The sequence below is a fragment of the Neoarius graeffei genome, chromosome 3 (genome assembly GCF_027579695.1).
Source record: "Neoarius graeffei isolate fNeoGra1 chromosome 3, fNeoGra1.pri, whole genome shotgun sequence".
Lineage (NCBI taxonomy): Eukaryota > Metazoa > Chordata > Actinopteri > Siluriformes > Ariidae > Neoarius > Neoarius graeffei.
This window is the reverse complement of record NC_083571.1, coordinates 14,406,245-14,421,554: the sequence shown is the minus strand read 5'-3', so window position 1 is coordinate 14,421,554 and position 15,310 is coordinate 14,406,245. Positions and strand designations below refer to the sequence as shown.

The following is a 15,310-nucleotide window of genomic DNA, read 5'->3' as shown; positions in this document are numbered from 1 at the left end:
TTAACCTTCATCCTACCAGCCAATTTTACATACACAAACTACCAGGCGGGGTCCGTATGGACCCCAGGAGGGAATACCTTGAAATCAATGCAGTAAGAACCAATTCAATGCAGCAAACAGACATAACTTTATTGAAGAACAAAATCCACTATGGCTGAATATCAATGATGTATTATAAATGCAATAACATTGCAATAATATTGCAATAACTAGCATACATGTAGCAAATTATAGCGCCACAAAAAAAATTGGCATTATATACATGATTTTTGCAGCTCATGCAGCTGTAAAACATTCTGGATTACAACTTAGGTCTTTTCTTACAGAATTTAAAACAAAAAAGTAATTGTAAAATAATTTAGGGCTTTTGTTTTGCAGCCTGTGCTTATTGCAGCAGTGGGGTCCACACGGACCCCAAGAAGGAATGCCTTGGTAGTTTCATTATGGAACATAAAAGAAATAAAAGAAGTTAACTTTCAGTGTGCTATTCAATTATAAAATGTAAGACAGATATAAACTTTACTCTGGGGTCCGGTTGGACCCCAGTAACAAATTAATTATACCTTCACAATGCAAAAAGCTGATCTTCCGGTGCTTTAGTGTTTTAATTAAGACATAAATTTCGACAAATTCATAAAACGGTGAGGCAGTATGTCACTTATTTTTAAAATGGCAAACAAACATATAGGTGCGGGGTCCAGATGGACCCCACTTGGTAGGATGAAGGTTAACTTGCATTTGTGGATGCAGTAATGAACTGTTTTCACAGACGATGGTTTTCTGAAGTGTTCCTGAGCCCATACAGTGATTTCCACTCCAGACACGTGTCGGCTTTTAATGCAGTGTCGCCTGAGGGCCTGAAGATCACAGGCATTCACTGTCAGTTTTCAGCCTTGTCTCTTGCATACAGAGATTTCTCCAGATTCTCTGAATCTTTTAATGGTATTATGTACCATAAATGATGCACTGTAAAAAAAATCCCGTTGTTTTTACGGAAAAAAACTGGCAGCTGGAGTCACCAGAAAAAATCCGTAAAATATACAGCAAAACGGTAATTGCTTTTACAGCACAGCATGTACATTTTACAGTTTAAAGTAGCAAATATAACAGAAGTCCAGTGTTTTATATGCTGGATTTAACTGTAAAATGTACAAGCTGTACCGTAAAAGCAATTACCGTTTTGCTGTATATTTTACGGATTTTTTCTGGTGACTCCAGCTGCCAGTTTTTTTCCGTAAAAACAACGGGATTTTTGTATGCTGGTTTCAATGATCTACTAGACAGATATTTTTTTGGGGGGGCTTTTTTCACCTTTATTGAATAGGACAGTGTAGAGACAGGAAATGAGCTAGAGAGAGACTGGGAAATGACCTTGGGTCAGAATCGAACCCGGGTCCCCAGATTCACGGTATGGCGCCTTAGTCGACTGAGCCACGACAGTGGCCGTTTTTGTATTTTTTTTAACAGGGCAATTATGTAATTTTAACTATCACATTCTGTTTTAGTATTACAGTTTGTCTGTGTTTAAACTACAACAATTTGTAAATTCTACAAAAAAATATGATCAATTCAACATATTCTTACTGTTAAATTAACAGTGGTATTTGGTGAGGAGTTTTACAGTATATTGATGTAAATTACACACTGCTTCATTGTTTTTGTATTTACAGTTTTTTTATGTCATGATTTTACATAAATTCCCTGTTAATTCTACGGACATTTTTTACAGTGTGCAATACCTCAATTTTTTTTGCAATTTTACATTGAGGAATGTTATTCTTAAATTGTGGCACTGTTTCCCCACGCAGTCTTTCACAGAGTGGTGAACCCCTCCCCATCTTTACTTCTGAGAGACTCCACCTCTCTGGGGTGCTCTTTTTATACACAATCATGTTACTGACCTGTTGCCAATTAACCAAGTTAGTTTGTTTTTTTAGCATGGCACAACGTTTTCAGTCTTTTGTTGCCCCGTCCCAACTTTTCTGAAACATGTTACTGACATCAAATTCAAAATGAGCATATATTTTCCAAAAAGCAATAAAAATTTCTCAGTTTCAACATTCGATATGTTGTTTTTGTACAATTTTCAATGAAATATCAGGTTTCCATGATTTGCAAATCTTCACGTTCTGTTTTTATTTACAGTTCTCACAGCGTCCCAACTTTTTTGGAATTGGGCTTGTACTTGCACGGTGGGCCAGTTAATGTGATTGTACCGCTTTTCTGATGAGTGTTTATAAAGATGGTGTTGCAGTGCTAACGCTGTGCTCCTGAGCCGTAAAGCAATCATCACATGCATGCAAGTGCGGCTTTATTACTGTACTTTCATGGCTAATTGCTTACTGATGTAAACAGCTAATTAGAGCAGCAGTTCCACCTCTCCATGACTCACTCGTTAATCCAGTCATATTTTTTTGATTCACTTAAGTGCCTCTATACTGTGCGGCAGTAATTAGCAGGTTAGCGTGCGGTGTGTTGGCTGTGAACGCTCGGAGGGATCTCAAGGCAAGGGTTTTCTGTCTGACTGAAATGCGCTTTCTCTCCTCAATGCCTTTTTTGTCAAGCAGAAGCAAATGAAAATAGTTTGTCATGTCTAGCCGCAGGGAGAGAAAAGCAACCGATGGACCTGCTTTAGAAATAGCCTGCTTTCTTTTCTTTTTGGCTGTGTGCTTCCTGTCCTGAGGGGGCGTCTCATATAGGGCACTAGACATAATGCACGAACAGAATGAGAGCTGCACCCTGTAGGAATGGATTTAATATAGGCTTTTTCCCTTCTTCCGTTCTTTCATGCGTTTATTTAATCATTTCTTTCTTTCTGCTTTCCTGCGCTTCATTCCTCGCCTCTCTTCTGCTTAGTTTCCTTCATTATTCTCTCCATTCTGTTACCCCTTCTTTTATACTACTGTTGTCTTGTTTCCTTCATGTCCTTCTTTCCTCCTTGACTAACATGCTGTTTCCTTCATTTCTTCATTCCTTCCTTCTGTCCCCATGCACTTTAACTAAATGCTGTTTCTATTGCTCCTTTCTTCTTCCTGCTCTCATTTCAGTCTTCTTGCTTTTCTATGCTTGATTGCTTTCCTTCATTCCTTTGTTTCTGCCTTTATTGTGTCCTGATTATATTTAGTCCTTCCTGCTTTCCTTCTACCCAGGCATGCCCTTTTCTCATCCTTGACCTCTCTCTCTCTCTGTTGTTCTGTCTCCTTGTATTTTGCTGAGTAATCGCCAGGGGACATCCTGTGTGTGTGTGTGTGTGTGTGTGTGTGTGTGTGTGTGTGTGTGTGTGTGTGTGTGTGTGTCTCTGGGCTGGTAAGAGGCTGTCAGTGGGAATGTGGCTGCTGCCGTTACATCATTGTGGCAGTTGAGGGATAAAGAGAGCGTCTCTCACACACACACACACACACACGGTAGAAAGATGTGCTATTATGCGTATTCAGATGTAGAGTCTTCCCTTTTTCCATCCGAGCAAAACATGATTACATCATGACATAGTGTCTGTACTATAATGTATACACACACGCCTCACATACACACACAGACCTTTCTGCACTCAGAGCTGTGATCTCACCTTTTACACGCAGCTACGACCCATCACTCCCTAAACGACCATGTCCTTTGTGTGTGTGTGTGTAGTACTGTTCTCACCCTATGCTCTGCTTTTTAACTTCCAGATCATGTGTCTGTGGGTGGCCTTGGTGATAGTTTCTACGAGTACCTGCTCAAAGCCTGGATCATGTCTGACAAGCGAGACGAAGAAGCCAAGAAGCTTTACTACGACGCTCTAAAGGTGAAAACCGCCGACCTGTCTGTGTGAACTTTGTGCAGTGTGCATGTCTCTCTGCTCTAGAACATTGCACAGGAAACATTTCACAACCTCAGTGAGGTGTGTCTCAAATCCCATGCTTGTGTACAAGACACTTTTGGGTGCACATAACTGTCGGCAATGCAGCAAAGTTTTCAGTGGATCAATCCACTCTGCTACGAAAATACTGTACAAGCGTATTTAAAAAGTGGGAGACATTTGAGGCTCCATATGTGACACGTTTATTTGCAGTAATAACATCCAGAATCCAAAATGTCAAAACACGATCGAAGCAAAACACAAACTGCAAATCCAAGAGAGGACTGAAATGCAGGCAAGACTTCGCAATGTGTCCATTGTCCTTAAAAACGCCCACACGGAAAGTTGTGAAGAATGGTTCAACACTCAGCTGCTGGTGTGAAGAAATAATCCAAGTTGATTATCAACTTGTATAGATTTTCCTTTTTGGCTATCATTAGTGAAGTGGCAACGTGCAAAACAAATTTCGTGGTGCTATTCAAAAGTGGTCGAGAAGCAGCTTTGGGACCAAAAGGTCACTGATTGGACCAGCAGGAATGGCTGAAGTGCCCTTGAGCAAGGCACCCAACCCCCAGCTGCTCCCCAGGGTGCTGTGGGTATGTTGTACGTTGCTCTGGATAAGAGCATCTGCTAAATGCCTGTAACGTGAGCCACCAGAGGCTGTTAATCAACTGTTTTTATTCTATCCACAGTCACTGGATATGAGCAATCGCATGCTCTGATTGGCTACTTTACTACTAGGATATCAGCTCATATACCGTGAGTAGAGAAAAACAAAATGGTGGAGCGTGTTGCTGAACCAACCAAGGATGAAATAAAAACTCTACTCGAAAACAAAACCCCTAAAAATACAAAAAAAAGCAACAAAATATGGTATTTGATGGTAAGAACGAATCTTTTTTTTTATTTTTCAAGAATTATTATTATAGCATTTTTCACAAATTGCAACTGTCATTTCGCCAGTTTGTTTACATTCTAAACGGAAATGATTTTGTCGGACGTTTTGTATCAAGTTTTTATTTATCGAATTTGCAAAAAAGTTAAAATAAAAATGCTCTGTTTCTCAAAATCCAGTGAATGTGGAGAGAATAAAACAATTATTCCACTCAATCTCGTCATACATGGCTTATAGAGGGTTCCCGCATGACGTCACCGCGCCGCGAGATTTCAGTAGTCGCCATATTGGAAGACCAAGTACACATCTATGCAAGTACATACATACATAAAACAAACTACACCTGAAATGTAGCCAGGGCCGGTTCTGCCCTAATCTGGACCCGGGTGCAACATCGCGCAAACCCCCCCAAAAAAAAAACAAAAAAAACCCACACCAGTCTAAATCAGGACAACCAGTGTTCGAACTACGGGGGTACTCGGGGGATCCGAGATCCCCTGAAACAGACATGAGATCCCTTGAAAACATGATTTGGGAAATGTTGGGGGGTCTCTAAAATATTGGCAAAATGATGTTTATTAACATAGCAATCATGTGTAATGGGAAGCATTTGCATATCCGAAGTGTTGTGTTTACATCAAAGATAAAATAAACCGATATGACAACGACTGCTGCTGCCAGGTTGGTTGTTGAGTAGCCTGACTGTTTTTTTTGTTCTTGCGTGTGGTATCACTGTTGACACGAGGTTGTTTTTTGAACATGCCAATGCGGACACGATTTCCCCTGATGAGTTATGATTTCAGACGCGATGCGTGTGCGGAGGTGTGGAGTCCGCGTGATATGTGCGTAAGATAGGCTTCTCGTGTTTGGAGATCCGCGCTCCAAGACAAGCGCAAGCACCCCCCCAGGGAAAAAAAGGGACCTCCCCCGAAAATATCGGCATAGTTTGAACACTGAGGACAACCATCACATAACTATAACTATAAACATTTTATATCAACTATTTTAACTAAATGGGCTATAATAAATAAGCCTGCAGGCAGCCACGGCGGGCTGCCTCAGAAAAGTAACCATTCAATGACAACTGAAAGCCTGCAGCCACGGCGGGCTGCCTTAAAAAGTAACCATTTGTCCTACCTTAAAACTCATTTTGCTTTTTCTGCCTCCTTTTTTGTATTTTCGACCCTGCGTTTATTTTCTTTCCTTTTCTGAAAACCCGATTTGTGTCCAGACATTTTGTTCTGCTACCAACAAACTAACTCGTCAGGTCTCGTCTCTCGAGCCCGCGATGATTCCTGTGGGAAGGGCAACAATTGATACATTTTTACAAACAACCAATAAACAGCCAATAGGGAGGTTGCAATGTTCAGGCTCTCCTTTGCTCACAGACACTCAGTAATGCACTTCTCTGTCTCCTGGCAGAAAGCTCCTTGGTTTGCTTGTGTCTCAATCACAGCTGGTATTCTGTAGAAAGACTTCTTTTCACCTTTCCCATCAGCTTTGTTGGAACACCCTAACACAGCACAAAAGTTTACCATCGTAGGTTTATGATGAATCAAGTGCCTCGTGGGTTTAAATTCCGCGCGCTGCCGTTATTTCCCCCTAATCACGAGTTTGTTGGTCTTCCAATATGGCGCAGGGTTTGTTTACTTCCAGTTTCCGGTGACGTCAGTGGGAAGGGTCTATAGCCTATCAGCTCTTGTACGACTTGATTTCGTGGAATAACTGTTAAATGGGTGTTAAAGCGCAAGTGATTACAGGCTCTAACTTCTTTCACAGACATTATATGTAACTTTAAATGGTGATGATGTGTAGTAGTAATAAAAAAAAATGTGGCTCTTGAATGGCATAACAAATTTCGAATCGCAACAACCCATTGCTGATTTGTGAGATCGTGTATGTGGAGGAGGGCAGATAGCGGTTTCTGTCGAGTGTGTGACGCAGCCAGTTTGGTTGGCTGGATTCACACGTCTCAAAGGACACACACAGGATGTGGGTTTTGTTCACTGTACTACACCATCTTTTTGGGCGTGTGCAGTTGTGTGCAAGCAGAGAGGAAGTCAGGTCTGCGCTGATGCACACCATCTGTTCAGTCCACACCTTTATTAGGAAAGAATAAAGCATCTTAATGTCTGTCCTCTCTAGCTCCCTGTCCCCGTTCTTCTGGCCCATCCTCCCATCACCTCTCCTTCACTTGGCCATTTGAGCCATTATAGGCCAAGTTTACATTAGACCGTATCTGTCTCGTTTTCTTCGCGGATGCACTGTCCGTTTACATTAAACCGCCTGGAAACGCCGGGAAACGGGAATCCGCCAGGGTCCACGTATTCAATCCAGATCGTGTCAGCTCCGGTGCTGTGTAAACATTGAGAATACGCGGATACGCTGTGCTGAGCTCTAGCTGGCGTCGTCATTGGACGACGTCACTGTGACATCCACCTTCCTGATTCGCTGGCGTTGGTCATGTGACGCGACTGCTGAAAAACGGCGCGGACTTCCGCCTTGTGTCACCTTTCATTAAAGAGAATAAAAGTATGAAAATACTGCAAATACTGATGCAAATACTGCCCATTGTGTAGTTATGATTGTCTTTAGGCTTGCCATCCTTCCACTTGCAAGTGGTAAGTGATATGCGCTGGGATCACACACACAGCGGCTCAGTCCCGAATCGTGGCTCGTGCGCTTCACTCGCGCGCTCTGTGAGCTGCGCAGGGCCGGAGTGCGCACCCTCCAGAGGGCACTCGCTGTTCAGGGCGGAGTGATTTGGAGCGCAGGATGCCTGCGGAGCCGAGCGTATCCGTGTATTGGTGTTGCTGTGTGCACGCAAATCGTGTATTGGTGTTGCTGTTAATCTGACACGTTAATAACACGTTAATCTGATGATCCGCTGATACGGTCTAATGTAAACATGCGCATAGAAGCCTCCTCATCCAACAGTGAGACATTTTAGTTCTCCATTTCACCACGTTTCATTCAGTCACCTAGAAATGAGTCCTTCACTCCTCTATTTATACCGTAGCAGCAGACTTATGAGCCCCAATAGGGCAAATCATCGTACTGAATTGAGGGCATTTAGAGCTGACATATCTTAAAGGAGTAGTCCAGCGTTATCAAATTTCCCTTCGCTGAGAGAAGAACAGAAAACTGGTTTGCTACAAATTTCACTTATGAAGGTCTAAGGTCGTCAGTATAATCGTTTATAAGAAACGTATTGAAAAACGTTCATGGTAGTTATCCATGTTTGATTGTGTGTGTGTGATAGAAACCACTGAATGACCTCAAGAGCCTGAATAGCCAGATTTTTTTTGTCTTTTAAATCTATTGCTCCAGTGTTGGAGAAAAAAGTTGGATATAACTCCATATATATGGCTATAACTCCATAGCAGCTGCCCCATTTGATTGTGTCTCCACATGTAGTTAAATAGCTGAGTACTCCTTTGATATAAAAGTGTCAATACTGAGAATCCAATCCAGGAAAAAAATAAATATTGAGGTTCTTTCTCGGTTTTCTCACACACCGAAGAAATCAGTTTGACAGCAGATGCACGTAGGTGAGTGGACGAGGCAGTTGTTTATACGGTGGGATTTGTTGCCCTTCCTGCAGGAGGACGTTTCAATCGAAGTGCTCCGTGTGGGTGATTTAGGCAGAGTAGATTGAAATTCGGTGTCTTTCTGATGGAAAAACACAGCGCCGCCACACAGCTGTGACCTCGAATTCGTCACCTCAGGCTCTGTGCTATTCCAAGTGCGACTCTTATCTCTGACATCACACAGCCTCGAGACTGCTTTTTGTGTGCAGAAAGCGAAAGAATGGCAACGCGACATCTACCCACGCAATATGAATGACTCCACAATGTCATCGCGCCACACAAGGATAAAACCGTCTCGTCTCATCTCATCTTGTACTGATTCACTGGTTTTAATTCTGGTTTCATTTCTGTCCTCTCTTTTATTTCCCCAGGCCATTGAGACGGGTTTGATCCGGAGGTCAAGCGGCGGTCTCACCTACATCGCAGAATGGAAAGGAGGCCTCCTCGAGCATAAGATGGGTCACTTGACCTGCTTTGCTGGGGGGATGATCGCTCTCGGGGCTGATGGAGCTCCTGAGGACCAGATGGGTCACCAGATGGAGCTGGCAGCCGAGATCACACGCACGTGCCACGAGTCATACTCCAGAACCAGTGAGCATGACTTCTCCAAACTTCTCAACACCTTCCTTACAGTCACCTCTCAAACTCTCTTAATCTGTCTGTCTGATCTCTCAGTTTGTGTGTCCATAGCCATTTGTACGTCTGTCAGTTGTTATTCATTTATGTCTGTCTGTCCTTTCTTCTATCCATTCACTCATTGTTGCTGTCTAACTATTCGTCTGTCTGTCTGTCCATCCATTCATTACTGCTGTCTAACTATTCATCTGTCTGTCTTTGTCTGTCTTGATCTATCCATTCATTATTGTTGTCTGTCTAACCATTTGCCTGTCTGTCTAACCATTCGCCTGTCTGTCTAAGAATTCACCTGTCTGTCCAACCATTCACCTGTCTGTCTAACCATTCACCTGTCTGTCTGTCTAATAATTTGCATGTCTGTCTAACCATTCACCTGTCTGTCTGTCTGTCTGTCTGTCTAATAATTCGCATGTCTGTCTAACCATTCACCTGTCTGTCTAAGAATTCACCTGTCTGTCCAACCATTCAACTGTCTGTCCGTCTGTCTGTCCAACCATTCACCTGTCTGTCTAACCATTCACCTGTCTGTCTGTCTAATAATTTGCATGTCTGTCTAACCATTCACCTGTCTGTCCAACCATTCACCTGTCTGTCTAACCATTCACCTGTCTGTCTGTCTAATAATTCACACGTCTGTCTAACCATTCATCTGTCTGTCCAACCATTCACCTGTCTGTCTAACCATTCACCTGTCTGTGTGTCTGTCTGTCTAATAATTCGCATGTCTGTCTAACCATTCACCTGTCTGTTTGTCTCTGTCTGTGTCCGTCCATCCATTCATTGTTGCTATCTAACTATTCATCTGTTTGTCTTTGTCTGTCTGTCTCTATCCATCCACCCATCCATTCCTTGTTACTGTCTGTCTGACTATTCATTTATCTGTCTGTCTTTCTAACCATTCACCTGTCTGACTGTCTGCTTCTATCTAGCTATCTGTCTCTACATCCATCCATTGCTGTCTGTCTAGCCAGTCACCTCTGTCTCTATCCATCCATCCATGAGTGCATCTGTCTGCTTCATGTAATCTCTGCAGTGTTAGAGACGAACAGGAAGATGTTAGTCTTCATGCTAACCCTGCATTCATACCGCCAGTCGTTTCTCATCTTGTGATACTCAAACTGCTCCATGTCCACGCTTCCATTACTGTCTGTGTAAACATTCATCTCTCTTAGTCCCTAGTGGGCGTACCTATCTTGAATTCACTTCTGGTTGCCATGGTTTCGCTGATAGTGCCAGGTTAGTAGCATGGCTAGATGATAGCCATACAAGCTAGCAATAGAACATTTATTAAAGCACCCTAAGGTTGTCACCAAGTTACATTTCACTCAACTTTGTTGGGATGCTTGGCAAAATACCAGTCTAATGTTGGTGTTATTGGTGTTCTCGTGAATGTGAGCTGTGCGGTGGAGTGAAACATTAACCACTACCCAATGCAGTGTGACGGATGATTGGTGGTGAGTATGTGAAACTTTGCTGCTGCGGTGTGTGTAGAGCTGCTGGGAGGAAACCGATCAATAGCTGGCTGTGTTTCAGCGCTGAGGGATAAGGAGTTTCCCACAGAGCTTTCTGCCTCATGGCTCAGTTCTAATCCAAAAGGTCAGTCCAAGTGCACACTGTGAGCAGAGTGTAGAGATGTGGCTATCTACCTCATCAACAGAGCAGGGTCCCAGTAATGCCAGATTATCCCCAGATCCACTGCTGTTAACCTGACACACACACACAATCTGATCGCTGAGATGAGTCACGTGATTTACAGTTATCCTCTTTACTTCTCATTTTAGACAGTGCCTTCATTCGAAATGGAAGAAAAGCAAGTCAACGCTCCAAGGATGTTTTAGTGTGTGCCAAAAATACATCTTAAGGTTGATTTAATGAGAACAATGACGTGACGGGGTAACAAAGCATGAAAATTATGCTCTGTTGTTTCACAAGTTCACCAGATAGTCAGGGATGCCCTGAAGCATTTATGTTTAAAATAAATTTCCTGCTCATATAAGAGGAAAAACGACATTCCCGTCTGTAAGCATCACGACTTAAATGATGCGTTTCTTACAGGTACTAAATTTTAATCCTCCCATCGTCTCTGGCATTTTTTATCCCCTTTACAGACAAACATGCCTAAATGTGAGCATAATCTTCTTTTCCCATCTGTCTGTATATTTAGATTTTAACAAAGAACCACAATTAGACTCGAAAAGCATGCCGCATGCTAGTACTCAAAAACATTTTACTCGCATGTGTGTGTGATGTAGAAAGAGGATTGAATGAAGCGGAGAGGAGAGGAGGCCGGTTATGAGATGCTTTAAAAATATATTTATTTGTTTATGTGTTTATTTATTCTAAAAGTAAATTATCATTGATACAATATATCTCTCCAAAGACTTCATCAATAAACAAGCAAATGTATTTAATATTTCTCATTTCGCCACAAAGCTGTTGAATTCTCGATTCTAATTGGTCAAAGTGTCCATTTATTTTAATTAACTAGGCCTTATATTAGACAAGATTTTAAAAGAGTTGTTATTTAAAAAGAGAAAAAGTTTATTTATTTTTGGAAGGAGTCTCCAGTGGGGTGGCACGGTGGTGTAGTGGTTCGCGCTGTTGCCTCACAGCAAGAAGGTCCGGGTTCGAGCCCCGGGGCCGGCGAGGGCCTTTCTGTGCGGAGTTTGCATGCTCTCCCCGTGTCCGTGTGGGTTTCCTCCGGGTGCTCCGGTTTCCCCCACAGTCCAAAGACATGCAGGTTAGGTTAACTGGTGACTCTAAATTGACCGTAGGTGTGAATGTGAGTGTGAATGGTTGTCTGTGTCTATGTGTCAGCCCTGTGATGACCTGGCGACTTGTCCAGGGAGTACCCCGCCTTTCGCCCGTAGTCGGCTGGGATAGGCTCCAGCTTGCCTCCGACCCTGTAGAACAGGATAAAGCGGCTAGAGATAATGAGATGAGATGAGTCTCCAGTGTCAGCTCTTAATAATAATGACATTGACAAATTGCTGTGATGAATAAAACACTTTGGGAAGGGCATTATTGGAAAATAATCACTTTTTGGGTGCTCAGATGACCTCCGCTTCATCACACTACCCTGTTATTGTTTATTTTCCTATAACAGCATGTGCTTTATACGATAAAAACCTCCAAGTGTCTTTATACACTTGTTTGTACAGTATCTTATTTATCAATAAACATCTTTGTAAAATAGCAGGGAGTCTGTATTTCCGATTTAAAGTGCACCTGACAGCAAAATTATGTTCTAAAATAGGTTTCTGTAATAAAACTACAAACACCACTGATCACTTTCATGATAGAACTAACCACCAACAGAACGAAACTCTTTGTGCGCAGCTGCATCAATCTGGCCAAGCACCAAGCCGCTGTCAGTGGCCGCCATATTTGCCGTGACGTCACATGCAGAACGACTGCTCGGCCTTCTATGCAGCTATGGCCGACGAAACAGAGCGATTTTCTGACCAGTCTTCAGAAACTGAGGCCCTTTTTGAGGTCGACACTGGACATGTCGGATTACATGAAGATGAAGCAGTGGGTGGCATTTTTCCTTATCGTTTTGAGCTGTATCTGGACGATTTGCCTTCAGAAGGCGAGATTTCCAACTTGGACACAGACGACGACGACGGGACCAATGCAGAGGACGTCGTGATCCCAGCTAACATTGGGAGGCTCCAAAGCACTGAATGGTAATATAATAATAAAAGATCTAGTCTTCGGGGGGGGCATGAAGGATGAGGGAGGAAAGGGAGGGGGGAAGGCGATTAGGCAGGGAATGACCCCTTGCCTGGTCTACGCCACCCCACATACACACACACACACACACACACACACACTGGGTCTTGACGTGGACTGGTGCATAAATCCAGGCCTCTCCCCTATTACTGTAACCAAGCATCTAAAAACTTACCTAGGATATAGATGTACTGTGTAGTACAGAGTTTATGACTGAGTGATTGAACATTTATTATAATAATAATAAATTTGTAACACAAGTAGCAAGTCAGTATTATTCTGTATTATTCTGCAACAATTTCCTGGTTGCTATGGACAGTGGGATTGGTGAGGTACACATCCCGGCTGCCGCCTGAGCGGGATTTGTTTACCTTACACATCCTGCCATCAGTGGCAACGTGATAATGATTAGGTCATTTCACTTGTTTGTGCTAATCATTTCCTGTTAAACAGAGTTAGTATGTTGAATTCTCTCAAGATTTCTCTCAAGAGACAATACTGTGAAATATCCATGCAAGTAGTAAGATTGCCCATACAGTATCTTATACGACAACATCCTATTTGTATGCATTGGATTGGTTTTCATTGATATCTCATCTCATTATCTCTAGCCGCTTTATCCTTCTACAGGGTCGCAGGCAAGCTGGAGCCTATCCCAGCTGACTACGGGCGAAAGGCGGGGTACACCCTGGACAAGTCGCCAGGTCATCACAGGGCTGACACATAGACACAGACAACCATTCACACTCACATTCACACCTACGGTCAATTTAGAGTCACCAGTTAACCTAACCTGCATGTCTTTGGACTGTGGGGGAAACCGGAGCACCCGGAGGAAACCCACGGGGAGAACATGCAAACTCCACACAGAAAGGCCCTCGCCGGCCCCGGGGCTCGAACCCAGGACCTTCTTGCTGTGAGGCGACAGCGCTAACCACTACACCACCGTGCCGCCCGTTTTCATTGATATAATTACCAAAAATCGCCTTAGGTTTGCATACAAACCCTTCGATTCACGTCAAATTTGAAGATTGAAGATTCAGTATTGTGTTATTATGAATATTCACAATACGAAATGTTATTTTTCATTGAAAAATAGGCCGTATCTTAGGTGGTAAATGATAACAGGATAAAATACTTCTATCATATAAAATTGACAATCATTGACAATATTACCGCACTGATTTCCTTTTAAAAAAAATATGCTCTCTTGAAAGTTCATGATCTTTTAGATTTGGGCCATTTTCTCACATTTGATAAGAATAAAAACTTCTATGAACTGATGAAATTCAATTGCATGTTAGGCCTATAAGGTCCAGCCAACACAGTATTGCAGCGGAACTGTGGCAGAACTTTGAATCATGAACGAATTCACCTATTGCTATTATACAGTAGTAAATATCTCATTACAAGATGGAGATCTACACCGAAAAATCATCAATCAACAGCTAATCAAACAAGTGTCACAAGTCTGTCAGAGGCCCACCTGTCATTGGGAGTCCACATGTCCCGTGTCCGGTGCACTTGTTTTGCCCACTCTTCGCGTCTGATGGGATCCTTGGGAAAGGTATACAGACTATACGGTACCTGGCTTCCCTGGTGTTGGAGCAAAACCCAGCCACACAACGAGCAGGCATCTTCACCAAAATCCACAAGTCAGACGCAAAAATAATCACTTGCAAAAGCACTGGTGAACAACGAGAAGCTGAGAAAATGTCTGTCAGCGGTTCTGCATGTGACGTCATATCCGCCTTCTTCCTCGGCCGTGGGTTGCCTCGCCACGATATCGATTTATCTGCGTGGCGGGCCATTCAAAACGATGTTTCTTACTATCCTGTCGCGCGATGTGTGAAGTAAATCTGTCATTTTATTCAACTCAATATGGCGGAAATTAATAAATTAACATGTTTTTTGGTGTCAGGTGCACTTTAAATTGTACAGTGGTGCTTGAAAGTTTGTGAACCCTTTGGAATTTTCTATATTTCTGCATAAATATGACCTAAAACACCATCAGATTTTCACACAAGTCCTAAAAGTAGATAAAGGGAACCCAGTTAAGCAAATGAGACAAAAATATTATACTTGGTCATTTATTTATTGAGGAAAATGATCCGATATTACATATCTGTGAGTGGCAAAAGTATGTGAACCTTTGCTTTCAGTATCTGGTGTGACCCCCGTGTGCAGCAATAACTGCAACTAAACGTTTGCGGTAACTGTTGATCAGTCCTGCACACCGGCTTGGAGGAATTTTAGCCCATTCCTCCGTACAGAACAGCTTCAACTCTGGGATGTTGGTGGATTTCCTGGAGTGCTGAGTGCCCATTTACACATTCACAAAAGAATATTCACATGGTAACGGCATGATGATCACTTTCACGCTTTAGGTTTCAATTGGTTTCTCTGTCGCAGTGGGAATGCCCACCGTAAACAGGATAAAATCTGTCAGCCATAGTTTAGGTTACCTGTTTGTGTTAAAGGTTCATTTATTATCACTCTCAAAGTAAAACGCACAGGCATGTGTCTTATGTATGTACAGTGTACAGCTGTGTCTCATGCCACTGACTGTCCAAATGGGTCTGTTACATGTGGGAGTGCCAGGAGTCTGAGGCCCTG

General features: G+C 42.7%; 1 protein-coding gene across 1 annotated transcript in view; it reads left to right on the top strand.

Moving 5' to 3' along the window:
* The window catches only part of man1a1 (mannosidase, alpha, class 1A, member 1), a 370,371-nt gene that overhangs the window by 327,566 nt on the left and 27,495 nt on the right, over nucleotides 1-15,310 (top strand). The window contains exons 8-9 of the mRNA XM_060916425.1: nucleotides 3,669-3,784; nucleotides 8,695-8,914. Of these exons, the coding sequence (XP_060772408.1) occupies nucleotides 3,669-3,784; nucleotides 8,695-8,914 (336 nt within the window). The remainder of the gene's footprint in view (nucleotides 1-3,668; nucleotides 3,785-8,694; nucleotides 8,915-15,310) is intronic.